The sequence below is a fragment of the Hipposideros armiger genome, unplaced genomic scaffold, assembly GCF_001890085.2.
Source record: "Hipposideros armiger isolate ML-2016 unplaced genomic scaffold, ASM189008v1 scaffold_133, whole genome shotgun sequence".
In the NCBI taxonomy this organism is placed as follows: domain Eukaryota; kingdom Metazoa; phylum Chordata; class Mammalia; order Chiroptera; family Hipposideridae; genus Hipposideros; species Hipposideros armiger.
Window position 1 is genome coordinate 1,182,075 of NW_017731483.1, and position 26,615 is coordinate 1,208,689.

The following is a 26,615-nucleotide window of genomic DNA, read 5'->3' on the forward strand; positions in this document are numbered from 1 at the left end:
CCTCATTTTTCTGAACTACAGAAGAGCATTTTTCTACATGTAAACTTAGACTGCCTCCTTCCCTTTTCCGGTTTTCATATATAGCATAGGAATTTTCCTGCTCAATGAACTTACTGTGTGAGCTCCCCAGCCCCCTCTGTTGCTCTCTCAGGCCTCTGGCCTAAACTGAGAAAGGGATGGTTTTGAAGGGAACTGGAGGTGGGCAGAGACTGGCAAGGTGTGGGCCCTACAGCTTGGCGGCCCTGCCCAGCAGCTGGAGGGAGCTGGGCCCAGCTGAGAGCCCCAGCAGGAAGGCACCCACCCAGCACTCTCTCTGGTTTTCAAAGCATCCTTTCACCTGTTCTCTCTCCCAGGAGGAAGGCAAGGCAGGGCTCATGTTCTCATTTCTCAGAGGAGAGAATCAAGCCCCAGAGAGGGGAAGTAATTCACTGGAGGCCCCAGTGCAGGAGCCAGCACTGAAGGCCCGTCACAGCCCATGTCTCCTGGGCGACCCTCGTGGCCTGGGAGGGAAGAGTTTGCACCTCTCGGTGTTTCCATAGTCCCTGTCCATCCCTCTGCTCAAGCACCCTCGCCTCTCTGAATTCTGGTGGTTAGCTCCTTTCCTTCTCTGATATGATTAGACCTGGGCATGGATGGACTCATCTCTCAGTCCCCCGCACCAGCACAGAGGCTGCCAAGGGTGGCCCACGAATGAATGAATGACAAGAACCAATAACATCAGCAGCTAAGATTTACTGTGGGCGTAATGTGTGACCAGCACCATTCAAAGAGCTTTCCACCAGTCAATTCATCTTCGCTCCTGATTGTCTATGAGGTAGATAATATTATCCCCATTTTACAGGTTAGAAAACTGAGGCTTGGAGATGTTAATTATTGCTCCAAGGCTATGAGGATAATAAGCGATTGGAGTCAAGATTCAAGTCTGAATAGGTGGTATAGGATGGTGTGATGGTTCCAGCCCTGACCACACGTCAGTCACCCAAGGGAGCTTTTAAAAAGACAGAGGTCGGCCCCTCCCACCTGGCCCTATGGACTCAGGGTCTTCCAGTGTCTGGCCTGGGTGAGTCTAATGCCCTCCCCAGTTGGCAGCCACAGGTAAGAGTTAACTCCCTAGGCTCTGGCGTCAGACAGACCTGGGTTTGAATCCTGGGTCTGCCAATAACTAACTGGTGTGTGACCTTGGGCAAGCCACTTCACTCCTCTGAGCTATAGACTCCCCTAAACAGTGGAAGAGAGGTTGGTTCACAGCGTCATCGTGAGAATGGACATCACATAGGGGGCCGTGCTTCGCATGGGGCCCGGCACGTTGTGAGCACTCAGGACCCAGGGTGAGTCCTAGCTAACTCGACTGGGGCTGACCCAGGGTCAGGCATTCTCACGCACTTGTCAGTTCCCCTCTCAGCCACCTTCCAACTCTTAGCATTTAAAGAACTAATAATATCATTGGATAAGGAAGCCTAACGCCAAAGGAACTGAAGAATTTCGCCTGGAGACAGTGTGTTATGACTCCTGATGTTGAGACCCAGGTCTGCTCACCACCACCCCCTACATACACACACACACACACACACACACACACATACACGCGTGCGCGCGCATGCATTAACACCTTGGGCTAGGCAGAAATTGGCTCCAGTGAAAGAGCCCTACACAAGCCTCAGGAAGCATGTGGTGGGTCTTGTTGACTTGCTGCAGTGAGGGCCTTCAGACCCCTCCTTTGTCCCGTTCCCCAAACCTCTGTTCCAGGAACCTGGGGACCACGTGTGCCAAGAGGCACAGTGAAGGCCCGCAGGTGCGGGCAGGTGCGAGCAGCTATGGGCATCTGGGAAGAGCCCTGTAGTCAATTTCTCTCAGTTTATGAACCTTCCTTTTCCATCTGGGGAACAAGGACTCTTTGAGTGTGATGAGGGCCTTGGATCCTGCGGATGACATCAGCTGGAATGAGTCACCAGCTCGGCAGGCAGCTCTGGAGGGCCTGCCAGGGCTCTGTGAGGAAAATGTGTCTGAGGAGAAGGGGCCTGTTGGGGGTATGTGGGGGGCACCGGATAGGAACAGGCAGCAACCTGCTGGGAAGGGGCTCCTGGAAACTGCCAGGCTCAGCACTGGAAGGGGACAGAACCAGCGGCTGGCAGGGCAGGCAAGGTCAGTGAAGACAGCTGGACCAGAGGGTTTCCAACTACAGAGCAGGGTGTGGAGGAGGGGCAGAGAGGGGGCTACCAGCAGGCGGAGGGGTGGCTAAGGAGGAAAAGGCCTGCCCCTCGGCCCCTAACACACACACGTGTACAGTCACACACACACTCACACACTCATACACAGATTCACACTCGGAAGCACACCCTCATACACATACTCTCGCCTATTCACAACGTACCCACAAACACACACACACTGATACATATAGTCACACCCACACACTCACACACTCACACACACATAGACGCACACCTTCACCACACTCATCCCACGCTCACGCATACTGACACCTTCACATGCTCACACTCACACCTACTCACACACATTCATTCATGGATACTTTCTCACGCTCTCCCACGTTCCTACACACTCACCTACCCTCGTATACACACTTACACCACATCAACTCAGACTTAATTTGTTGAATATATTGGGTTCCAATTATAGCCGCATGTGAAGAAAGGGTTCTGCAGTTAAAAAATAAACCAACCAACAAAAACGCATCCATTGAAACCTTTCCACATAATAGATGTTGAAGTTGGAGCATTTTAGGGAAAGATATTTGCCTACGGGCCCACAGAGAGTCTGCAGCCCACTCCTTTTCTAGATACCTCTTGAAAGGGCTGGAGAGCTTTGATTATACTTCCTACACACAGAGTTTTGGTCTTTCTGATGTGGGTGCATTTTCTGTATTTTCCTTCTTGTCAGTAAAACCTTCTCAGGCTATCAGATTTGGGTTATGTCTTCATAAAGTGTTGAACCCAACTAGTTCATTTTCTTGAAAGCGATGCTAGACATGGCCGATCAATAAATACAAACTGCTGACCTGTACAGGTGATAACTGGTGCTCAGCACAGGTAGGTGTCCAATAAACATTAGTTTTGTGAATGTAGGAGTGAACGCGTAATGATAGCTCTTCTGTGTTGAGCCTTACTGTGTCCTGGGCACCAAGGACTTTTCCTGCAGAGCAGTGGTTCTCAACCCTGGCTGCACAGAATCTCTGGGGGGATTTTTAGAAATGCTAATGCCCAGGCCCACCCTGAGAGATGCTGGTTCAGCTGGTCCAGGTGTGGCCCGGGCATGGCACGTTTGCATGGCTCCCCGGGTGATGCTAATTCACAGCCCCGAGTTCTTCACAACAACCCCACTGTGACTGCTCCCAATTTACAGATGAGGGGACTGAGGCACAATGAAGTCCAACTTGCCCAAGAGCACATAGCTGTTGGGTCCCAGCACTGGTGCTTTAAAGCCTCATTTGTCCAATGCCAGGAGTGGAGTCTCCCTCTGCTCCTCACTGACACCCAAGGCTGCCCCACTCAGGGAGCACACCCTGACTGTCCCAGCCTTCAGTGACCCTGAGCCTGTCTGCCTCTCTATCCCCATCACCCCGACTGCCCCTCCCCATTGCTCTTAGTATCATCCCTACAGCTATCAGGAACAAGGCCATGCTGCCAGTGAGAGACAGTCCCTAATGGGCTTCGTCTTCTGAGGAGATCTGGGAGGGCTGCAGGCTCTGGTCCTGCTGGTCACCGGGCAGCCACTGCCCTCATCTTGGCTGAACTGACATGTTTCCAGTGCTGGAGAAAGAATCTCCAAGAAGCACGGTGTTAGGGGAAAAAACTCACCTCCAAATCCCAGCTTCGTATTGAAAAACTGTGCAACTGTGGACAACACACTTCACTTCTCTGAACCTCAGTTTCTACATCTGTACCATAGAAATAATGCCACCTACTGTGGGAGAGAGTTTTGAGAATGACCTGGGATAGGAGACATAGAATGCCGAGCAGAGGGCCTAACGAAAGCATACATTTAATAAAGCACAGTGGTTGTGATTGTCGTGATTATTACCAATGATAAGCCTTCTTTTCTCTGCCTTGAACTGCTGTCTATAACGGCCATGAAAGGTAGGGTTGGGCAATTTCCCCTCTCCATTTCAGTTTTCTCACCTGCAAAATGGGGTGATACAACCTCCCTTGCTAGGTTACAGTGAGGGTCAAATGTGGTTCTGAATGTGAAAGTGCTTTGTCAGGTGTAGCCTGCTCAGGTGTGAAGAACAAGTCAGATGGGCAGAGGGCTCCAAACAGGTGTCTGGGGGCTGAGAGAGTTGTTTTTTCTCTGATTAGTGAGACTTGAACATGCTGAAATGTGGCTATAATGTGGCCAGTGTAACTTCATGAGCAGAATTTCTTGCCCCACCCTGGGAATGGCTTGAGTGAATGGGGCTGACTGAGAGGGGCTGGAACCTGGAAATTAGTTTAGCACCTCAGTCCATCCTCTCAACCCCAGGGCAGGAAAGTACAGTCAGGCCTCACTGCAGCTGCTGGAAGGAACAACAACTGAACAATAATAACAATGGCCCATGTTGACAGTAGTGAGTTGAATGATGGCCCTCCAAAGGATATGTCCATGTTCTAATCCCTGCTACCTAGTAACATGACCTTATTTGGAAGAAGGGCTTTTGCAGATATAATTAAAGACTTTAAGATGAAGAGATCATCCTGGATTAACCAGGTGGGTCTTAGATCTAATGACAGGTATCTTTATAAAAGACACACAGGGGAGATTTGATAGAATCTCCTTGGAGGCAGAGATTGAACTGATGTGGCCATGAGTCAAGAAATGCTGACAGCCCCCAGGAGCTGGAAGAGGCAAAGGAGGATTTCCCCCTAGAGCCTGCCAGCACCTTGATTTTGGGCTTCTGACCTTCAGAAATTTATAAGAATACATTTCTTTTGTTTTAAGCCGCTAGTTTGCGGCAATTGGTTACAGTAGCCAAACCTCTAATATATTCACTGAATGCGTCTTATATGCCAAGTATGACCCAGACTGGGTCATTTAATACTCACAATAACCCAGTGAGGAAGGTGTTACCATTATCTCTATTTTACAAATGAGGATAAACTGCAGAGCGATTAGGTCACACAGCTAGTAAGTGGCAGAGACAAGATTAGGACCCCGACGGCTCCATAGCGCATCTGCTTAACCAGGACACCAGTGATTCTCAAAGTACGATTCCTCCACCAGTAGAATCAGCATCACCTAGGAAATTATCAGAGATACAAATCCATGGACTCCACGCCAGGCCTCCTGAGTCAGAAACTGTGCAGGGAGGCCCAGCACCTTGCGCTTTAACCAGCCCTCCAGGTGACGATGCACACACTCAAGTCTGAGACCCACTGCCCTGCACTGTTGCTGAGGCTCAGGTGGTGGCCTAAGGCTGGAATGGAGGCCAGCTGTGGGGAATCACGGAGCAGGAGACACGAGCAGGCAGAGAGCAGCAGGGCCAAGACCCAGGCATAGAGCTGGCCAGGACTCCAGACGCATCTGCCAGGGGACAGACCCAGGCAGGGCACCAGCCAAGATGCTGCTTCCCTCTGACCATAGCATGGCAAATGAGCGCCATCCCAGCCAGGCTGATGGGAGGCTGAGTCCCTTAGTGACTAGATTCCACTGATTGACAACAGGAGGGGCCCTAGGGCCTGGGGTGAGGCAGCCAAGTAGCTCCAGGCTGGGGGCTGCAGAGAGGCTTAGGAGCTCCAGCCCACAGTCTGGGCATGTTGGGTGAAGGGCTCTGCAGCCAGGAGAAAGCTTGCGGCCTCAAGGGAGCTGGTCCCCAGGGAAAGCCTATCCCAACCAGGAGGAGCCCAGGCCTTCTGGGAGGGCGGTGACAGCGACTTCCCTTGTCTCTTTGGCTTTCCTGCCTTGCACTGGGCTTTAGGGGCCTGAAGACATCTGGCGGAGTCCACTCCAGCCACACTGGGAAGCTGACCCTCAGGGTGACCCCTAGATGTCTACAAATGAGTCACCATCCTGCCAAGAAGCCCTCCCTGGGTGAGTTGCACAGGAAGCTCCAATCAATTCCTTCCTACTCTCTTACTATCTGTTTACTTGCCTGTGTCTCCCACCAGCCTGTGGGCCTTTGGGGGGGCAGGCATCACCTTCTGTTTCATCCCTGGATCTCCCAACTTCACCGTCTCCCCTCTAGCATAAGGCCTTGCCTAGGGTGAGCAAAAATGAGAATTGATGGATAAATGAATGAATGAATGAATGAATGAGTGGATGAATGAATAAATAACACACATGTGACTGAATGAATGAGCTTAATGGATTCTGGACAAGAGTGACTGTATGCTTGTCTTAGTGTATAGTATAGTATGTATTGTCGTCAATCACAAAGAATTCTAATGAATGATGGCTGCTGTCATAGTAATTCCATCAGCACCATTTAGTTCAATAGGCACTTACTACCTTGCTCTCGTGTGATCCCCATGGTTAAGGTATAATAGAATACAGGTATCTGCTGCTTTTCAAAAGTTTACTTTATGCCACTTCATTTTTACCAAATACCTGCATAAGTACCTATTTTCACTAACCAAAAGAAATCCAAAAAGGATTTCACTTTAAAAAAAAAAGGCAAAAAATGAAAATAGCGTTTTGCAGCGAGGAGCAGCGCACACCCCCAAGCAGTGAGAGTGGCCAAGCTCCTTCCCAGAGCCACACTCAGCATCTCAGCATCGAGCTACCAGAGCTTTGAACACTGTGAGCACCTGTGCTTTATCACAATTTATCTTGTGTATCGTTAGCAAGGTGTGTCCTAAGGTAATTGCTTTTTCACTTTGCACCCTTTCAGCTTATGAAAGGTTTCCTAAGAATGCTTTACTTTCGGATAGCAGGGGAAACCTGTACTTATAACCACACAGAGGCTGGATGTTCACTTTTCTGACACTCAGGCCTTGCTCCATCCTTCTGGCTGACCCTTGAGCGGAAGGGCTTTGAATGACCAGCCTTCTGCAAAATGCCTGCCTTTGACTCCCACACACCAACTGAGTCTGGAGCGCCGCTCGTAAACTCACCGGCCTCTTAGACTTCAGACTAAATTCCAGCTGCCTCCTCCCTGAAACAAGGGTCTGGGTGGGAAATGGGAACAACATTTGCTTCCCCTCTCCATGTTATTTACTGTGAGGGTCCTTGAGGTTTGGCTGGAGGCCTCAGGGAGGCTGCTCATAGCCTGACTGGTTGTTAGAGCATGAGCTGGGGCCACTGGGTAAGATGGGGTGGGATGGGACAGGCCACTTCTCAAGCTTCCAGGAACAGAACATTAAGATTCCTGCTCCTTGATGTATCCCCCCCACTCCCTCCCCACCCCCAACCCCATGGGCTGGGAGGGGCATCATGGTGGGAGGAACTTGAAAGAGTAATTCTGGCAATTTTTAAGTCTCTCTCTAAGTGAGGCATGTTCTCGGGTGTTTCTTGAATTCTTTGGCATGGTTGACAACCACATGGTCAATAAAATCTCTAAAAGAGTTGCTACCACATGCCTCAATTCAGTCATAATTTACATTATCCCAGGCCCGAGAGAATGCAGCCAAAGGGGACAATGGATCTCGAAAGGCAAGGCAGGAGTTGTCCTCACTGTCTTTCACTCTATTGTAATCCCAGCTGAGGGTCTGGCTTTGCCCACCACCAGCGTCCAGTGGTCAGCCTCGTCTGGACTTGGCCCCGAGCTAGACTCTGGGAGATCAAGCGGACTCAGACTCTGGTCCCTGGGTAGCTCTCAGCATAGTAGCAGGGACAGGACACAAACACATAGAACCCTGATACAGGCGGCCTGAACTGAAAGTTGGGACACTTGAGATGGACCTGGAAGGCTTTCCACATGTGAACATGGCAGAGCCAGCAGAGCACAAGCAAACCCATAGATTGGAGGAGAGGCCGTAGGAAAACTAGGAGTAGATGAGTGGTTCTGGGGGATGGAGCGATGGGAACCTTAGATAACCTCCAGGATTCATGTAGAAAGAAGTATGAATCCAGATACATACAGATTCAGAAGTGTTAAACCAACACGCATTAGCTCCTTTAATCTCAGGACAACTTGATAAGGTGAGGGCTGTTGCCGTCCCGTTTTGCAGATGCGTGGACTGAGACTGAAGAAGAGCGAGGCCACAGAGCTGGTAACTGAGATGGTTGGGACTCACATGTGGGTCCTTTGAGGTCCTTCCCAGCTCTTTCTACTCTTCATCACCGTTTCACCTAGGAGACTGAAGTCAGATTGTGGAGCCTTGAATGTCAAGACAGGAGGCTAAAATGTATCCAACAACGGGGCACCTTGGGAGGTTTCTGAGGAAAGCTGCAGCTGACCATTTTAGGAGGCATCGCCACTGCACCTCGAGCTGCTGCCCCTGGCAGTCGGGCCCCCTTCCTTCCTCTTGCCAAGAAGAGGGTGGAAATGGGAGATCTGGAATGTGGAGCGAAGGCGGTAGTCTGGCAACAGCAGGAGACATACTTTCCTGCAGCCTCTCAGCATTTGGCATGTGATGCCCTGGGCAGAATCAAGCTGCCCTGGGAATGTCCCGGGGTGCCCCAACAAATGAGCTCGTGGGACTTCAGTCAGGGCAGAGACGCAGCCAGGGAGGATGAGCTCACGGCTTCAGCAGGCGCTGTGAAATTTCACCTCCACTGACCAAGACTGATGGAAGCCTCGAGAGTCAGGGTGACCTTCAGAGCTGGGAAGGACCTCAGGAAGCACCCACTCTAACATCCTTAAGACGAGAAAACTGAGGTCCAGTTTGAAAAGGTGACTCGGCCAAGCGTCTATGGCATGTCATGTTCCTACAGCTATCCGCCATCCAGGCCACTGTCACCCACTACCCTAAAGAAGGTGAAGCATGGGACAAGGCCTCATACAGTACATGGCACACAGTAGGTGGCCAATATGGGCTTGAATGCACTTGAGTCTGTAGTGGGGGCATGTGGTCCACACATATAATAACTGGGATGCTGTTGAGTAAAGGGAACGAATGGCATAAAAAATTTGTCCTGCAGCTGTTACCAAAACACACTGCCTCTTTCTACCGATTTTCCTGCTCAGTTGCACAGAGACCTGCTCTCTGCGGGATGCTGGAGTCCTGTTTGGCTCTGAAATGGGATTTGAGTTTAAGAGAACAGCCAGAACAGATGGTGACCCTGAAGTCATATTTTGAAACAGGCTGACTCTTGTTTAATCTAGATGAAAGTATAACTTGATGGTCTCCAAATGTTTGCTGGAGGAAGAGCCTGTGCACCTCAAGAGTCACAAAGGGAGAACCAGGCCTTCCAGAATGAGTACCCAGGAAACGCCCCTAACTGGAGACTGAAAACTGGGGTGTCCTGGGGTGGGAGCAAAGAGGATGAGCCTCACCCTGCAGGTGCCGGGGAAAGGATGTGGAATCGGCACCAGAGACCCGAATCCAAGTCGTTGCTCCACCACGTACTAGCCGGTGACCTTGGGCCAGTTCTTCAGCTTCTCTGCGCCTGGATATAGGGACGAAAACACTGAACTCGCAGGGTAGTGGTGCAAGGTAATGTCAGGGGCCAGCACATCTTGTTCATCCGTTCATGCATTCATTCACAAATACTACCAAGCACCAACTGGCACTGCTCCTGGCACTGCTAGTGTTGGAGATTCAGGGGAGAATAGGACAGACATGTTCTCTACCTTCATGACATGTATCATCTAATAGGCAGCTCCTCATCCCTGTCTGGGATGAAGACTCGCCTCGGGGCTTTAGAATACTGATCCGTGGCTCTCAGCCCAATGAGCATCTCTGGAAATGAAGCCCAAGCCTCACCATGTTTTAAAATCTCCCAGTGGTCCTGCTGAGCAACAGGGTGGGGTTCATGGTCTAGGGGAGAGAGCTCTCAGCCCCTGAATGCCTGCTGGCTCTGCTCTGTTCTGAGCGCTCCTCCAGCATTGCCTGCTGAATGCCTCACACAGCCCAGGAGGTAGGGACCTCTACTACCTCCATGCAGACGAGGAAACCAATGCTCTTTGGGGGCGATTTTCCCAAGTTGCATAGCCAGTAAATGGGATCACTGGGGTCTGAAGTCCATCTGATGCTTCCAAAGCTCAGCTCTAACCATACACAGAAGAGACCCTCAGCCTAAGTGAATTCCTTCCCCAGTCTTTCCTCCCACACCCCCGAGGATGGGACAGACAGACAAGACATCTACGTCCACACAGCACTTGGGAACTTCAGGGTAGTGTGATGCCATCTACCTGGACATCGGAAGACCCAGTTCTAGAACCAATCCTTCTGTATTTTAGCGGTGTGACTCAGCTCTCAGCCTGGCCCTGTTTTCTGAGCCTCTACCTGCCCATCTGTAATTTAGGAGAGCTAGAAGAGATGATCCTGAAAGTCCAATATTTTCTGGGTCCTCAAGGTTCCCAGTGGGTATTGACGGAAGCGAGGTGTTTGGAGGACCTTTGGGCCATGTCAGCAGGGAGCCCTAGGAGCCCCAGCTGTCCCAGGTGCATGAATGGTGAACTGTGCCTTCTTCTACAAGGAGCCACTATGCAGCACGGACCACACTGGGTAGGAGGCTGCCTCCAAAGGGTAATTCTTAGAAACTTTGAACTTGAGTGGGACCAGCCAGTCTCCCACATGCATATGCATGAGCAGCATTTTTCACATTCCACTCAACCTTCCCATGCTAATGCAGCCCTACATACTTATTCCTGAAAAGGTAAATGCAGACGGAGAGAGAAGAGCTTCTTGTAGCCCCGAGCACTCACACATCTATTCATTCAACTAGCATTCACTGAGCGTCCGCTACATGGCAGTCACTATTTTAGGTGCTGAGGATCCAGCAGTGACAGAGAACGAGTGTTTTCCCTTGTGGAGTTAAGAGTTGTAGTACAAGAGCTTTGGACCCTGTGCCCCCACCAGGAGCAAATCTCTCTCAGATAAGTAGACGCAGGAACAAGGCAGGAAGTAGGAACCAGAGGCCCTCAGCCCATGGACCCTGGGCTAGAAGCACTGCACCTTACCCAAGAGGCCATGGAAGCCAAGAGGCTAGCCTGGGGCCATGCTCGCGAAATCAGCTACTGGACGGGGATTCCATCCTGGAGACTGCCCCTCACCATGCACAAGCTCTCATTCTGTTCCCTCTATCTGGAACATTCTACTCCTCTTCCAACCCACCAGCCCCTCCCCCTTTCCTGGCTAAATCTATTCACCCCTCACATCTCATCTTATATGTCACTCCTCAGGAAAGCTTTCCTGACACCCCACCCCAGTACAGATTACCGTAGCCAGGTATGTGCTTTTATAGCTCCCTGTACTTCTTCATAACACTTTTTTCCATTTATAAATATTTAGAGTTTTTATCCAATCCTTTATTTAGTGTCCCCCATGAGACTTAGGTTCCACAAGGGTGGGAACCATGCCTATCTTGTTCATCATTCATGCCCAGCACATACCACATTGCCTTGTCCAGAGTAGGCAGTCAATACATATTTAAGTGAAAGTCAGTTGAACAAATGAAAAATCTATCAGACTATGACAGGCAGGGTGGCCTTTGTTTTTGAGCCAAAAACTTTGGGTTTAATCCTGTCCCGCCCACCCATACTTGCAAAGTCCTTGCTTAGCTATATTTCATGTTTCTCACATCACATCATGGCTGCTTATCTCCCTCAGCTCTGTCTGACCCCATGGCCCCAGCACATAACCGCATGCCACAAGGGCCTGTGTCTCCCACTTCCACAAGCACATGCATCACCGGGGGCCTGGGACAGACAGATTCTGGCTCAGCAGGTCTGGGGAAGGTCACTAACTAGAAGGTCAATGATTCTAAACTCCAAAAATGAACTGCATTGGACCGCCTTCCCCATCCTCAGTGAGATGGACTTGCAAATGGATTCTGACTCCTGATGGAATGAACCAGGCACAAGCAATGTTGAGAGAGGCCGCCGGGGAGTTTAGGGGCCACGTCCATTAGCACTGAGGTTGAACCTTGTTACCACGGCCATTAACCTTTATCGGGGGTTCATGGTGCGCTGGGCATGGTGCTAAAAGCTTTGGGAACAGGATTTCATGAACTCATCACAAGAATTCTAAGATAGATACTATTATTATCTCCACTCTATAGATGAGGAAACTGAGGCTAGAAGAGTATTAGTAAATTGCTCAAGGTCACCAGCTAATAAGTGCAGAGTGTAGAACCGAAGCAGCTCTGTCCGACGCCACGGCCCCAGCACTTCGCCACACGCCACCACATCCTGCTTCTTCCACTTCTGTGAGCACATGCATCACCGGGGGCCTGGGGAAGACACACATTCTGACGCAGCAGGTCTGGGGCAGGACCTGCGACCCTGCATTTCTAACAAGCTCCTGGGTGATGCCAATATTGCTGGTGCAGGGACCACACGTTAAGCAGCAAGTCTATAAAGGCGAAAAGATGAAAAAGGATTTCAACAGGGCAGGGAGAATATTCCAGACTGTGAGATGGCACTAGCAAAGACTGGGAGAAGGGAGCACCCAAAGGACCCTGTGATTACACGGGGCCCACCCTGGTAATGCAGGAGCCTCACCCTCTTTTAAAGTCAGCTGGTTATCAATATTAATTCCCTGTGCAATCATAATTCCTGTTTGCCATGTAACCTAACATATAGTTACAGGTCCTGGGGATTAGGATGTGGACACCATTGGCGGGCCCTTACTCTGTCTACCGCAGGTGGCGAGCATGGGAAGATAACAAAGGGTTCTAAGAAGGGATGACATCATCAGAGTTGGTTTTACAGGACTGCCCAAAGTTTAATGTGTATGTGAATTACCAAGGATCTTGTTCAAATGCAGATTCTGATTTATTGAGTCTGTGGGTGAGACTGGGGATCTGCATGTCTACTAAGTCCCCAGGTGGTACTGCTGCTGCTGTTGGTGGACCACATTTGAGTTGGAACAAGCTAGAAGACTACCAGGCCGCAATAGGAGGGATGGATTGCAGGGTGGAGAGAACGGAGGCCAAGAGACAAACCTGTGTGCTGAAATAAAGACAGAACTCGCCACCACTAAGATTGTGCGTCTGGAAGGGGAACAGCGGCTGGCTGACACAACTTCAGATGGAGTTCTGTGTGTGACATCATTGAAACTGCATGAATTTAGGCTCAATTTGGCCTCAGGTTTTGGACTCTACACCTCTGTTCTATAGGATGGAATGGTTAGAACTTTCCAGCACCCAAAACGCATAACTTTTTTTTCATGACATACACTCTATCCCCCGTGTGTAGGCTATATCCAGCCCCTGCTCCAACCCTGCCCTGGCCCCTCCAGCAGTCATTGCAGTGAATAGCAGTGGGTGGTCTTCCAGCAGGGCTGGAAGCACACACAGACTTTGCTATGGTCAAGGGTTCATAATGCTGGGTTTTCACTAAGCTCTCCACACTCTCAGGCTTTGAATGATTCATTCATTAATGCATTCAAATGCTCATTGTGTCCGTTGGGTGCCATGTCAGATGCTGAGGGAGCATGGATAAATAAAAGAGGGTTCCTGCCCTCAAGGAACCCAAGTGATGTGGGAGCAGGGAAAGAAGGAGGTATTGAACTGGTCACCAATTACAAGCCTGATGCTTATCTCATTACTCCTCAGAGTAGTAATTACTGTCCCAATTTACAGATAAGGAAAGTAAGGAAAAGAGAGGTAACCGGCCCCAGGTCACTCAATGGGAATTAGCAGAGCTGAGATGTGAGCCCAGGATCCCAGAGTTCACGCACGTGAGCTGTATCCCCTGATGCTCCCTCTGGGGTCCAGTGTCAGCTCTGCCCTGACCTGTGTTGCAACAGTGGACAGCTGCTTTCCTCTTTGGGACTCGGGGTCGTCACCTTGGAAAGAAATCTGTTGGACTGCATTGGTTGCTCTCAAACCTGGCTGCACCTTAGGAACATATGAGGAGCTTTCAAAACCTGCTGATGACTGGACATCCCCCAGATGAATTAATTAAGAATCCTGGAAATGGGGGAGGACTGTGCATCAGGTTCTTTTTGAATCCCCATGGTGATTCTATGGTGCAGCCAGGGTTGAGAACCACCAAGGTCCTTGTGATCTGAGTTCTTGCATTCTAAATTCTTGAAAAACCTTCTTTTCTTCCAGCCCTCGCTCACCACAACACACATGCAAGATGGATGAATGCATTTCGGGGTGGAGGAGGGGGAATGAAAAGGGAGAAAGGAATCCCAGGCTCGATTCAACTAAGGACAGTGTGGAGCAGTAATGCTGGCACGTCCCTTTAGTTGTTATTTTTGCCTTTTAAATTAAAGAAACAGCAGCACTGGACAAAGGTGGGGTGAGCAAGGCATTCTCATACGCTGTTGTGGGGAGTGTAAATTATTATTGCCTGTCCAAAGAATGCAACAACAACCTTCAAAACAGGCATGCACTACTCCCAACAATTTGTTTTAGGAATTGATGCTAGGAAATAATTACAGAAATGGTCAAACACAGAGCAACAAGAATAAGGTCCTCACAATAGCATTTATAATAGTGAACAACTGGAAACAGCCTAAAGACCTAAAAGGGGACAAGTCTAATTATGGGACATCCACATAATGAAATACTATTTCAATCACAACGGATATTAGGGAGGAATATTTAATGTTCCCGAGGAAGTGCCTAGATGATTGTCAAGGGGAAAAACAGCCAAGCAACAAAATACAATGCACAGAATGATCTATTCATATTATATATCAATGTATGTGCATATTTAGGCATGGAAAATAAACTTGAAAGATAGCCCACCAAATATTAGCAGAGTTTAATCTCTGAGATAATATGTAATGTTTTTAAACTCCTTTTTTCCCCTGAGGTTTTTACAATGATTATTATTTTTATTATCAAAAATGTTAAACGTTATTGAAAAGCTAAATCTCCGCTTTCAAAACCTACTTACCTCCCTTCACTCTCGCATATTCTGGTAGAAATGGACATCCCCACTTTGGTGGTGCAGAGTCTTGCCTGCGCCTGCACAAGCTCCCTAGCATTCAAGCCAGCTGCTGCACACCAGGCTCTACTCCTGGATTGTGCATCCCTCCAGGATGGGCACTGGGTCCAGTGCAGCTCTTAAACTACCACACTACCCACCCCGGAGGGCCTCTGGAAGAGCAGGCAGCCAGGAAACATAGGGGGAAGACAGAAACCTATGATACTAACCAGAACACAGAACAGGGCAGACAGTTTTGAAGACTTCAACAGATATGCGCTTTGAGAGGAAGCTAGCTACAAAAGACCTCCTGGTGGTGGAGGGGCTTTTAAGCTGGTCCTCATTTGAGTCCCTCAGTGATGGGATGGGTGACTTCTGGACAGACCGAAGGCAGGGCTGCTCCCTGCAAGCCAGACTCTAGCCAAGCTCCCTGAACCCAGAAAGGGGATCCCCCAACACCTGAAGTCAGGGGTCCTGGTCACTTCAGAGAGATACCAGGGCCCTCAGAACAGTTTTCTGCCCTTCCACTCCTTTAAGTCACCATGGCATACAACAAGTGAAATGAATTGGATTGGATTAGGCTTGGCTGGGTTGAGTTGAGTTTCGATGGGGATAAGGGTTGGGTTGCACTCGCTAGGTGACGTAGGTGTCGTGTAGCTCCTCATCAGATCTTAACCCAGAAGAGGTCTGGATCTTTTCCCAGGTTCTACTCTAACTCTAGACTTTTTCTCTCTCAAGTTGGGGTGGAGCAGAGGTAGGTGATCAGCCAGCAAACCTGGCTCCTTTCAACACCTGTGACCCGCCTCAGCTGCCCTGGGGTGTGTCAAAAGTAATAGCTCGCACCCCACAGTCCGCTACTCTAACTCTAAACCTTAGTTACTCATCTGTTCTCTTTACTGCACGTTAATGTCCTCAGTTGGATCTTCTCACAAGCTTGCCTCCTGTTTCATAACCCTCACCTGCCCGCTAGCACTATGACACTCTCAGGATCCAAGCTATCAAGAGGAAACTATGTGATAAATCAATCTGTGCTAAAGAATTTATGGCTTAATGAAGGAGGCAGGGGTGAGTTCCCTTACCAGATTTTAAAACACATTACAAAGCCACGATTATCAAGACCATGTGGGTTTTTAAGAAAATAAACACATATGCACAAGATAGTGACCAGTAGTTTAGACATTTCAGGAAAAAAAATTTATATTATAACCAGAAGCAACCAATGATGGGGAAACAGCTCACATTTTAATTCGTATTTGGGGGAATCCAATGTACCACTATGGGAAACGACTGACTTCAGAATATACCCTAATCTATGGTCCATTTTAAATGGATCAAGCTGTGCATATTAAAGGAAAACTGGATAAGCTCATCTATTTAGCTAGCAGAGAAAATATAAATGTACTATTTTTGACAGAGGCTATCAGGAATAAGATGAGTGGGGATAAGCTAGAAAAATTGTTTATACAATTAGACGGAATGAAAAAAAGATAAAGAGTAAAGTAACATTAGTGTACATTCCAGCCTAAGTAGTTTTGAAAGTTATTAAAGGAAAAAAAACGAAAAGCTCAGTAATGTCCCTAGTGACTCAGCCATGGTCACCCCACAGCTGGCAGAGCTGTGGAAGAATCAGGATGACTTCCACACCGCACAGGGTGTAGTAAGTTGGCATACCCTCTCTAGACCACAGGCTAAACCTACCCATTCATTTCTTCTTTGATTCATTGAAAGAGTTGCCTGAGTGCCCACTGTGCCAGGCCCTGTACTAGGTCCTGGGATTCAGAGTGGGACAAGGCCCAGTCCCTGCCTCACCAAACTCCCAGTGTAGTAGGGGAGGCAAATGAGTGACCAATAGTCACGGTCTAGTCTGAAAAGCCCTGCAAGTGAGAGACAGGTGAAGACATTAGTAGCCCAGAGGAGAGACACCCGGTGTGCCTCGCAAAGCAGGAGGGCTTCCCAGAAAGGAACCTTAAAGGGATTTGCCAGGTGGACAAAGGGAAAGGCATTCTCAAAAAAGGGACCAGCCTGTGCAAAGATTCAGAGGTGAGACATCGCATACCTCATTTAGAAATCTGCCAGTGGTTTGGTGTGAGCCCAAGTCAAGAGGGGCTCTGTGTGAATGGAGAACAGGAGGCAGGCAGAGGCGAGACCTCACAGGGCCCTCTGGGGTAAGGATCACGGCTCCACCCCAGGCACAATGAGAGCCCAGCAAGAGCAGCTAAACTAGGGAGTGGCATGATTAAATGTGTGTCTAGGAAAGATCCATCTAAATACATAAGAACTATCCAACTAGTTCTGTTTGTTTGGGGGAATGTAGTCATAGGAAAGAACCCAAAAGAAAACAAAAGCCATTTGTCTAAAGATGTCCCCAGCAGTACTGTTGATCATAACAACAAAGTGGCCAAAGTCCAAGTGGACAACTCCAGACAAATGAGGCAGGACCCACACTCACAAGGAGCTCCCAAGAGAAAGAGAGATAAACAAGCATATTGATGGTGTAGAGGAGACAGTGCTGGGGCCTGGAGAGAGAGAGAGATGAAGGGCTGTAGGGGTTTAGTGATGAGAAAGCTCAGCTGGAGAGGTGGCACCTGAAAGAGGTGCCATTGAAGCTAGTAGGTTAGGTTTAGACCTTAAAGAGAAAGGGAGGGTGAGAAAGTGTGCTCTAGATGGGGAAATTAGTTCACACCTTGTGCAAAGTCAAGGAGACTGCAAAATCTCAACGACATATGGGGAGCTATGAGTAGTTCAGTGTGCCTTCACGCTGCTGTAAAACACACAAGTGGAACCTGATGCTACCACAGGCATTCCCAACATTAGACAAAACCAAAAAAAAAAAATCAGCCAGTAGTTAAAGTACTACAATCATTTATATTCATTACAAATTCTAATGGAATGTAAGCAATAGTGGTTCATCACAGGCCTGGGCATAGGTAAGGCGGGAGGCCATTTACCTGCAAAATCTCAGGTGTGACTATTATTTCTTTCTCACTCACATACGACTGTCAGTGAACAAGAGTGAGCGATAGAAGAGAAGACCTGAACCTGCTCTGATTAGTTTTCAGAATTTCCTCCTAAGATCTACAGATGGCCAACAAGCACAAGAACAGATGCTCAACATTATTAGTCATCAGGGAAATGCAAACCCAAACCACAATGAGATACTACTTCACACCCACTAAGATGGCTATAATTTTAAAAATGGAAAATTACAAGTGCTGACAAAAATGTGGAAAAATCAGAACCCTTGTGCACTGCTGGTGGGAATGTAAAATGGTGCAGTCACTGTGGAAAACAGTTTGGGAGTTTCTCAAAAGCTTAAGCATGGAATTACCTTATGACCGAGCAATTCCACTTCTAGCTATACACCCAAAATAGTTGGAAACAAGTGCTCAAACAAATCCTTGTACACAAGTGTTCATAATAATACTATTCACAACAGCCAAAATGTGGAGACTACTCAAATGTCCCCGTCCGTGGAAGAATGGACAAACCTATTGTGGTATATCCACACAATGGAATATTATTCAGCCATAAAAAGGGATGAAGTTCTGATCTATGCTACAACATGGACGAACCTCAAAAACATTATGCCAAGTGAAAGGCGGCAGGCAAAAACGGTCACATATTGTATGATTCCATTTATATGAAACTTCCATCGTAGGCAAGTCCATAGAGACAAAAAGCAGTTTAGTAGTTGCCAGGGGTTGGTGAGGGATATGAATGGGGGGAATAGGGAGTGACTGCTTAATGGAATTAAGGTTTTCTTTTAGAATGATGAAAATGTTTTGGAACTATAAATAGATAGAGATGATGGCGGCACGACATTGTCAATGTACCAAATGCCACTGAATTGTACACATGAAAATGGCTAGTTTTATGTTACGTGAATTTCACCTCAATAACAAAAGTAAATCGGAATTTCCAAATGTCCAATAAACACATGAGAAGGTGATCAAGTTCATAATCAGAAAAGTCTAAATTAAGACTACAGTAAGATGTTAATAGCTACCCATCACAAAGGCTGAAATTAATTAAGCCCAGTGACAAGACCAAGTGCTGGTGAGGATGCTAAGAAATGGGGACTCGCAGGTTGGTGGCCATGTGTGTACCTTAGAACAACCATAGTGGAAGACATGCTCGCACTGTCTGTTTGGTTGGAGGATTTGCGTACCCTATTATTATGAGCACTCCACTCCTCGACATAGAACCAACAGATGCAGGTGCACACGTGCACCGAGAGATGTGCAAAAACGTTCACAGACACACTTATGTTAACACCAAATGGATGGAACTAAATGTTGCTGGAGAAAAATGGATACATAATGGATGGTATATGAATACAGCAGAATATTACACAGCAATGAAGATGGATTAACTCCAGCTGCATGCGACAGTATAAATGAATCTCAAAACTTAATATTCAGTGAAAGAACACCAAAGAAGACATCATACATGTATAAAGTTCAAAATCAAGGAAAGTGGAACTTTAGAATTTGGGGATACAAGCTTAGGTACTAAAGTTATTTTTAAAGCTAAGGAAGTGATCACTATGAAGGTCAAGGTGACAGTTCCCTCTGAGGGGAGGGAGGGAATAATACAACAAAAGGGTATAAAGGAGCTTCTGGGGGCTGGTTACGCTATTTCTTGACCTGGGTTGGGTTACATGATGTTTGCACAGTATGAAAAATTATTGGGCTGTACATTTTGTGAGCACTTTTCTGAATGGATTCTTATAATTCACAATCAAACCGCTTAAAGAAAAGTAGATAATTTGCACATGTCAGCATTATCAGGAACAAATTACTTAGGTCACTACCATCTCTGCCCCCACAACCGTCTCCTTCTCCTCCAAAATACAGGGTATTCCAATGACACTGTAAGTTTACTGCTCAGCCATGACCCAGTAGGATACAAGGATTGATGTGGAGGACAGGGTCCCCAACGACAAAGGTCTCTTTTAAACAGGATGGGCCAGGAAACCCTCAGGGGATGAGAAGCCTTGGGACTTTGGGCCTCAGCTTCCATGTTTGAAGCACAGAGATCGTAATAGTCCCAGTGCCCACCTCCTGTAGTGATTGTGAGGATTGGATGAATGACATATGAGCATGCTCACACCTCTGCCTGAACATATGAAGTGGTTTATAAGTGTTAGCCTTCCTAAACTGCATGCAAAATTTGGTTTGCAGGAAGGAGGGCATTTCACATGTCTAGGAAGATTCTCTTCGGAGTCCCAAAGGACACTGAATACCCATCAGTTGCACATGGCCCTCCCCGGGCCCTTTTCAGCTCCTGAGGGTTTCCTGGCACTCCCTCTTTACATTATGGATGTGAACAGGACTTCCTCTGTGTTAGAAACCACAGCCCTGACCTGACACTGAGGGATCCAGCCTCCAAATGCAGGAGGAGGAAAGAAACACCACAGTGTGTCTCCCCAAAACCTTCTTCCTTTTGGGGGTGAGGGTTGCAGCAAAGTTCATAAAAGACCACAGAGCCCGAAGCTGCTCTCTGCTGCTGAGTTGGCAGCACCCTATATCACATACAAAATTGCAATGTTCCGACATGGGCCATGGTGCTGCGAAGCCAAAACTGTGCTCCAGCTGCCCTTTGATCTGCAAGAAATGCCAGCCTGGACGTTCTGGCAGGAAAAGCTGTCATCGCACTTGGGTCTCGTTCCCAAGGAGACAATGGTCTGGGCTGTCCCAGGCTTCCTCCAGCACACAAAGGGTTAACCAAGGCCACCCACTCAATTCCCAGTTTCCTTCAGGGGGACAGACGTTGTTCCCCCCTCTCCCCACATCTCTATTGAGGCTGTGTACTAATCTAAATCCAAAAAGGGGTCAGAGACTACTGTTGGAGAGCATAGTTCTCTCACAAAACTGCTGGAGAAAGGCTGAGTAAGGAAGGACTGGAGCCTGGAGACCTGGGCTCAAGTCCTGCCTTTTGGACCGGCCGCTTCCTAAGCCTCTCATCCTCTGTGTCCTCCTCTGTAAAAATGCCTGTATTGCTTTCTCACACAGCTATTGCAAGGATCAAGCCATAATTCCTATAATTTATTTTGTGCCTAGTATGTGTCAGCACGTGGAAAGCATATTATTTTTAATGCCTCTCTTAATCTTTACAGTATCCCTAGGAGGTAAGGTGATCTAATTATTCCCCCTTTTCTGATGAGGAAACTGAGGCATAAGACAACCTAACTCAGGCACAATTCAAACTCACACAGCCTGACACACACCTTAACAGACATTTATTTTAACTAAGACCCCCGTTATTCATCCAACCGCCTCTGGGTCCTGGTAGGGAAAGTGAAGCTCAGGGAACAGAAGGGACCAGAACTCCTGGCTCCCAGGCCCCCTGGCTCCCAGCCCATAGCTCTTCCCATCGCGCATGGCGCCACTGCCCCAGGATGTGACTCCCTAGATCACTCAGCGCTGAGTTAGGCGCCAGAGCCATACAGTCCCGTTATTTCTTGAGCCGCAAAGGCGCCAGGTGTGTCTGCTGGTGGTCATGCTTCCGCACCTGTGTACAGGGAGGGCACTAGACCTGGCCGGACAATGAGCAAGGTAGCACGCACGACCCGCACGCGGGCGCCGGGTGAGCAGGAGCTAAGTCTCACCGCGGAGCCCCTGGTACTGTCACTGTGCTTCCAAAGTCCATCGCTGCCCATGATTGGAGGGACCGCGCCTGGCTTAGACACCTTAGGTGCCCAGATAACGCTCCTCCCGCCCCCGCTGCCCGGGGACTCCCATCCACGCCTCTCACCCGGGGCACTGCCCAGGGAAGCCGCGGCAGGACCGCCAGCGCGCACGGAGAGGCGAGAACTCCCTTTTATGTTCAGGAATGAAGCGCGCACCGCGGCTGCGCCCGCCGCCAAAACCCACTTCCCCAGGGCGCGGAGGCAGCCGGTGCCACCCTCAGGCTGGGTCGCTTACCTGTTGCAGCGCGGGTCCGGGTGACAGCGGAGAGAAGCGCAGAGACCCAAAGCAGCCACAGCAGGCGCCGGCACTGCCCGTTCCTCCTGCAAGAAGTGGCCGAGGGAGAGAGACGGTGAGGTGGGAAAGAGGGGCTGAAGGGGCCGAGACACGGGGACACAGGTCCTACCTTGGCACCATCTCGCGGGTCTGTGGAGCCCCGAAGGCGCTGAGTCGCGGAGCTCCGCGGAGGCGAAGGGGCGCTGCGCTGCTCGCCCTTCCTGCAGGAAACAAAGGCGGCGCTGGGCAGCGGCCTCGGCGGGCAGGCTCCCGGCTCCCAGCCCGCGCCCTGAGTCACCAGCGCTCTGAAACTCGACTCCCCCGCGCCCTGCGCTCCCCGGCGCGCCGCGCCCCAACTCCCCACGCCCCTTTCCCCCGCCACAGACGCGTGCCCTCCAGCCCACCGCAGCTTCCACGCGAATCGGCCTTACGTAACCTTCGAGACAAGCCCCACGTCCGCGCTCGTCTGGGAAAGCGGACGCCGCTCCCTCCCGCCCTTACGTCTGTCTCTGTTCTGGCAGCCCCGCAGAAAAAGCACTCTCCATGGGCCAATGGAATCCTCTCAATGGTCCAGAAAGGCTGAAATCACTGTGATTTCCCTAAATACCCGAGGAAACTGAGGCTCAGAGGGGGCGCCAACGTCCCAAGGTCACAAGCTGGACTGAGCTCCTGGCTGCGGTGCTCTGCCCGCCATGCTTGACCCAGGAACCTACTTGAATGCCTCAGAGTGGCCTGTTTAGGTGGTATAAGTAATTTATATTTATATATATACATATATATATATATATATATATATATAGTATCTATCTCTATCTTTCTATCTATCGACAGATATAGATATATATCTATATATATGATAGTCTGAATAAAAATTGTAAAGGCGTCTAATATTCCAGTGTTTTTTTCTCTATACCTTACCTGCAGCACCACCGACGCCCCCATGTGTAACTTCCAGGAGGGCAAGGATTTATATTGTTTTGTTCTCTGCCTAAAACAGTGCCTGGTAGTAGGAGATTGGATACATTGGATGACCAAAGGGACAGCCCTAAGACATCACTCCAGGCACTGTGATGAGATGTGTAAGAAATAAACCAGTCTCAGCATCCCAAAGCCCTTTGTGGTGTGTGGCAGGAGGCAGGGCACAGAGCAGACTATCCCGTTTGTACACAGCTTAGCGCAAGGCCTGGCACTGGCAAAACCCTCAAATGGCGACTTTTGTTATGATTACCACCAGGCACAGCAGTGTAAGACCTTCGAGCGAGAGGAGGCACCACTGAGGTCCGCTGAGATTCGGACACTTCTGAGTCAGGCAAGCTCTAAGGGCCTTTCTTCTTGATGTACCAAGGAGCCACCTGCCAACGTGGGCTGTGACTCCGTGGTCAGTTCCTGGTTTCCATTTGGTATCGGTTAGGCAAGAGTCACCATCTGCCAAGTGGAAGGTGATCTGAGTTAGCCCCGCAGAGGAGATGAGATGGGCATGGAGGTGGTAGCTAAGATTTATTGAGCTCTGATTATGACCCAGGCCCTGTGCTAGATGCTTTGCTGGTGTTATCTCATTTAATCCCCACAACAGCCATGGAAAAGTGGTACTGCAATGATCCTCATTCATAGATGAGGAAGCTGACATTTCAATGTGCCCAGGCTAGTGTCAGGTGCCAACACCCATGCTCTTCACCACCCAGTCATACTACCCATGTATAAACAAGAAGATTAGACCTGCTCCCTACCCCTCAAAACAAAATTGCTTTGGAGACACAGAGCACTCACGTATGAAAGGATTAATGCCAGCCCAGGCAGTGGGGGCTGGAAGGGAATTCTAGCCTGGGTGGGGGTCAGGAGCCTGTGCTCCAGTCTAGCTCTGACCCTGGCTGCAAGGGTGAAGTTGGGCAAATCCTACCTTTGTCTGGTTTTTTATTTCTTCATAATGGACATAGTGATCCTGACATGGCCAGTGGCTGTGAGTCTCCATGAGATCACTTACACGGCACGGCACTCTGTCCGCTGTAAAGTGCTGTGCCAATGTGAGGGGTCAGGTCGGATTAATATAAGCAGTCTACAGAAAAGGAAGAATTCTGCATGGCCTGGAGAAGGCAGGAGAAGCTTCAAGATGGGAGTGAAGTTAACCCAGGCTCTAGGGTCTTCTGAGAGTTTGGGGAGCAAATAGGAGGAGGCAAAGGCAATACTCATAGGGACACACACCCAAGTTGTAAGTGGATAAGAACCCCCTGGGCTGGAGAGGAGACCAGTGGGGAGGGGCAGTACTAGAGGGCTAAGACCTTGAAAGCAGGCTCATGGATGGGTGTGCACATGGCTGCGAAGGCCATGTGGAATCATGGGTCTTCCCTGGACATTTTGGAATCCCAGAACGTTTACTATGCTCAACGCCCTGAAAAACCTGGTCCAGCCTCCCTCCTGTCCCCACTTTATCGATGAAGAAACTGAGACCCAGAGAGAACATGTAATTTACCAAGTCGCCTACTCAGTGAGTGACAGATTGACCAGTCCAGAGCCAAGGAGTAAGAGAAGGAGGGAATGGGCAAGGCCTACAGATGTTGCAGAGTTCATACAGAGTCAGAAGATCCTCAAGGTGGTAAATGCCCAGTCACTAGGGAGATAGACCCCTTACCAAACAAGAGGTCTCAGACAAGGTAGGAATTATGAGCTTGGGCTCTGGGGTCCTGCTGCCTTGCTGAATCCTGGCTCTGTTACTTATGAGCTATATGAAATGTGGGCAAATCTGTAAAATAAAGAGGACAATGGTTCCTTTCTCCTAGGTTGTTGAGAGGATGCAAGGTCTTACTGAGATGCAAAGCATTTATCAGAGTATCTGAAGCAAGACAATGCTCATTGGATGTTAGCTTCTGTTATTGGTGGTAGTGATATTCTGGCAGGGTTTATGACTGGCAAGAGAGAGGCAAGACCCCAGCCCCAGCCCCAGCCCTCTTTAGAGCTGGATGGCCCCGTGTGGAACTAACACACAAGCAAAGTACATTCTAACAAAATGATTCATTTCAGGCACCTTTCCTAATCTGTTCATACTCTCTGTAAATATGAATTCTCTCCCACTTGCAGCCGTTCTGTGCTGGACATACATTATTTTATTCTGACTTACTAAACACAGGCAGTTTGCCTTCTTAGTTCTATATGCGTATTTCTCTATTGCTTATAAAGTACCATATAAACGTGGAATATCATCGACTTTCTTAGAACTATATTTCTATATTGCTTAGAAAAAGCCACATCAGCTATAATTATATAATAGTTCTATGACTGTGTTTGACAGTTAAAACCAGAGGTTGTGAATTGGTGGCCATGGGCTCAATTTGGCCTGTATGTATGTTTTGTTCAGCTTGCCTGCTGGCAAGCTCCAAATTAAATAAGCAATGTTTGATAATGTGGTGATTTTATATTAAAATCCAGATTTCTAGCTTATTTTTAGATTTTTTGGAAAGCCTGGCAACATGGGGCCTGCATTCCCTGTGCCAACAATTGATTGGCATTGGAAAGGGGCTGCTGCCTTCAGTTAAGGCGATGGCCTCCGTCATCCCCACCACTCCCTATGGTTCCCCAACACCAAGGCTGAGAACTATTTGCTATTTATCATCACATATTCATTCTGCCTTTTCTTATAAAAAAGAGAAAAGTGGAATAGATTGATTGTTCATGTTTCTGTTAAAAATGGGCAGATAGATAGATAGATAGATAGATAGATAGATAGATAGACAAATGATAGATAGATAGACAAATAGATAGAGGGAGAGGGAGAATGCTCACACCATGTTTCAGGAAAGATGTGGAAGAATATTTTTATATGTATACAAATAAAGCATATTTACCTTGAAAAAAATGAAGCTAAGATGATATTATGAACAAACCTGGTCCCCCTCAGTTATATATATATTACATGAAGGATGCAGGCCTAGCTGCATTTTGATTGGTGTGCTCAACTGTGGTCCATTTTATCAGTCCAAGATACATATGCATAAGGCAGCTGGTTCCTTTACTATTGTACTTAGGCAGGGAGGTCCTGTATGCACATTTCTTATTTTGTTGGTTCTCTGTAAGTACCTGATAAAATCCAATTCACTGGAATCTAAAGATGAAAGTCCCCAAAGCACATTTCTCCCCTACAAGTGACTGGAAAGAGATGCACCTACTTCACCTGAGATGCGAGACCTTGTCCATAGGCAATAGGGCCTCATTTTGGAGTTGGGCCTGGAGGCAAGAACTATGCACTTAGACTGGTGTAGGCCAGGGAGGGTGTCCGGTCTGGAGGCTGGAGAGGTCCAAATGGTCTCAGCCACAGATAATGGGAGGGATGGAGGCAGGACGCCAAGCAAAGCATTCCACCTCCTGCCAGACTGACTGTATTTTGAGGTTTTAAGGGATTTTCTTCCATTCATTGCGTAGCTGTAGAAATAGCCAAGAGGAAACTTAGTGTCATACCAAGTTGGTCTAAATTGTTTACTGCGGCTTCAGTATAGCTTGTGAGATTGGGATGTGTGGAGACGTGGGGCTCTTTTGTCCTACCTCTTCCAGGACTCAGCTAAATTAATGGGCTGCTCCATTTTCCTATAATCTATCCAAGTGTCCCAGAAAGCTCAGTCTCCAAATGCGTTCTCCAGACTGTCTCAAGCAGCTGGAAGGGGCACAAAAAAATGGTGAGAAGCATCCCAAATTTGGGTTTGGAACGAAGTTACCAAGCACATACATACACGTCTTTCTGA

The 26,615-nt window shown here is 48.5% G+C and overlaps 1 protein-coding gene across 3 annotated transcripts in view; it reads right to left on the reverse strand.

The window, feature by feature from the left end:
• Nucleotides 1-22,435, reverse strand: part of COL15A1 (collagen type XV alpha 1 chain) — a 102,424-nt gene extending 79,989 nt beyond the window's left edge. Inside the window, exons 1-4 of one of the 3 annotated variants that reach the window (XM_019649467.1) lie at nt 22,390-22,435; nt 22,019-22,109; nt 21,850-21,935; nt 9,371-9,483 (exon numbers count right to left, since the gene is read on the reverse strand). In XM_019649467.1, the coding sequence (XP_019505012.1) occupies nt 9,371-9,483; nt 21,850-21,935; nt 22,019-22,109; nt 22,390-22,433 (334 nt within the window). In that variant the 5' untranslated portion in view covers nt 22,434-22,435. Of the gene's footprint in view, nt 1-9,370; nt 9,484-21,849; nt 21,936-22,018; nt 22,113-22,292; nt 22,331-22,389 lie in introns of those variants that run through there. The other 2 variants (XM_019649469.1, XM_019649468.1) reach the window with 2 other exon arrangements.
• Nucleotides 22,436-26,615: the final 4,180 nt, after the last annotated feature.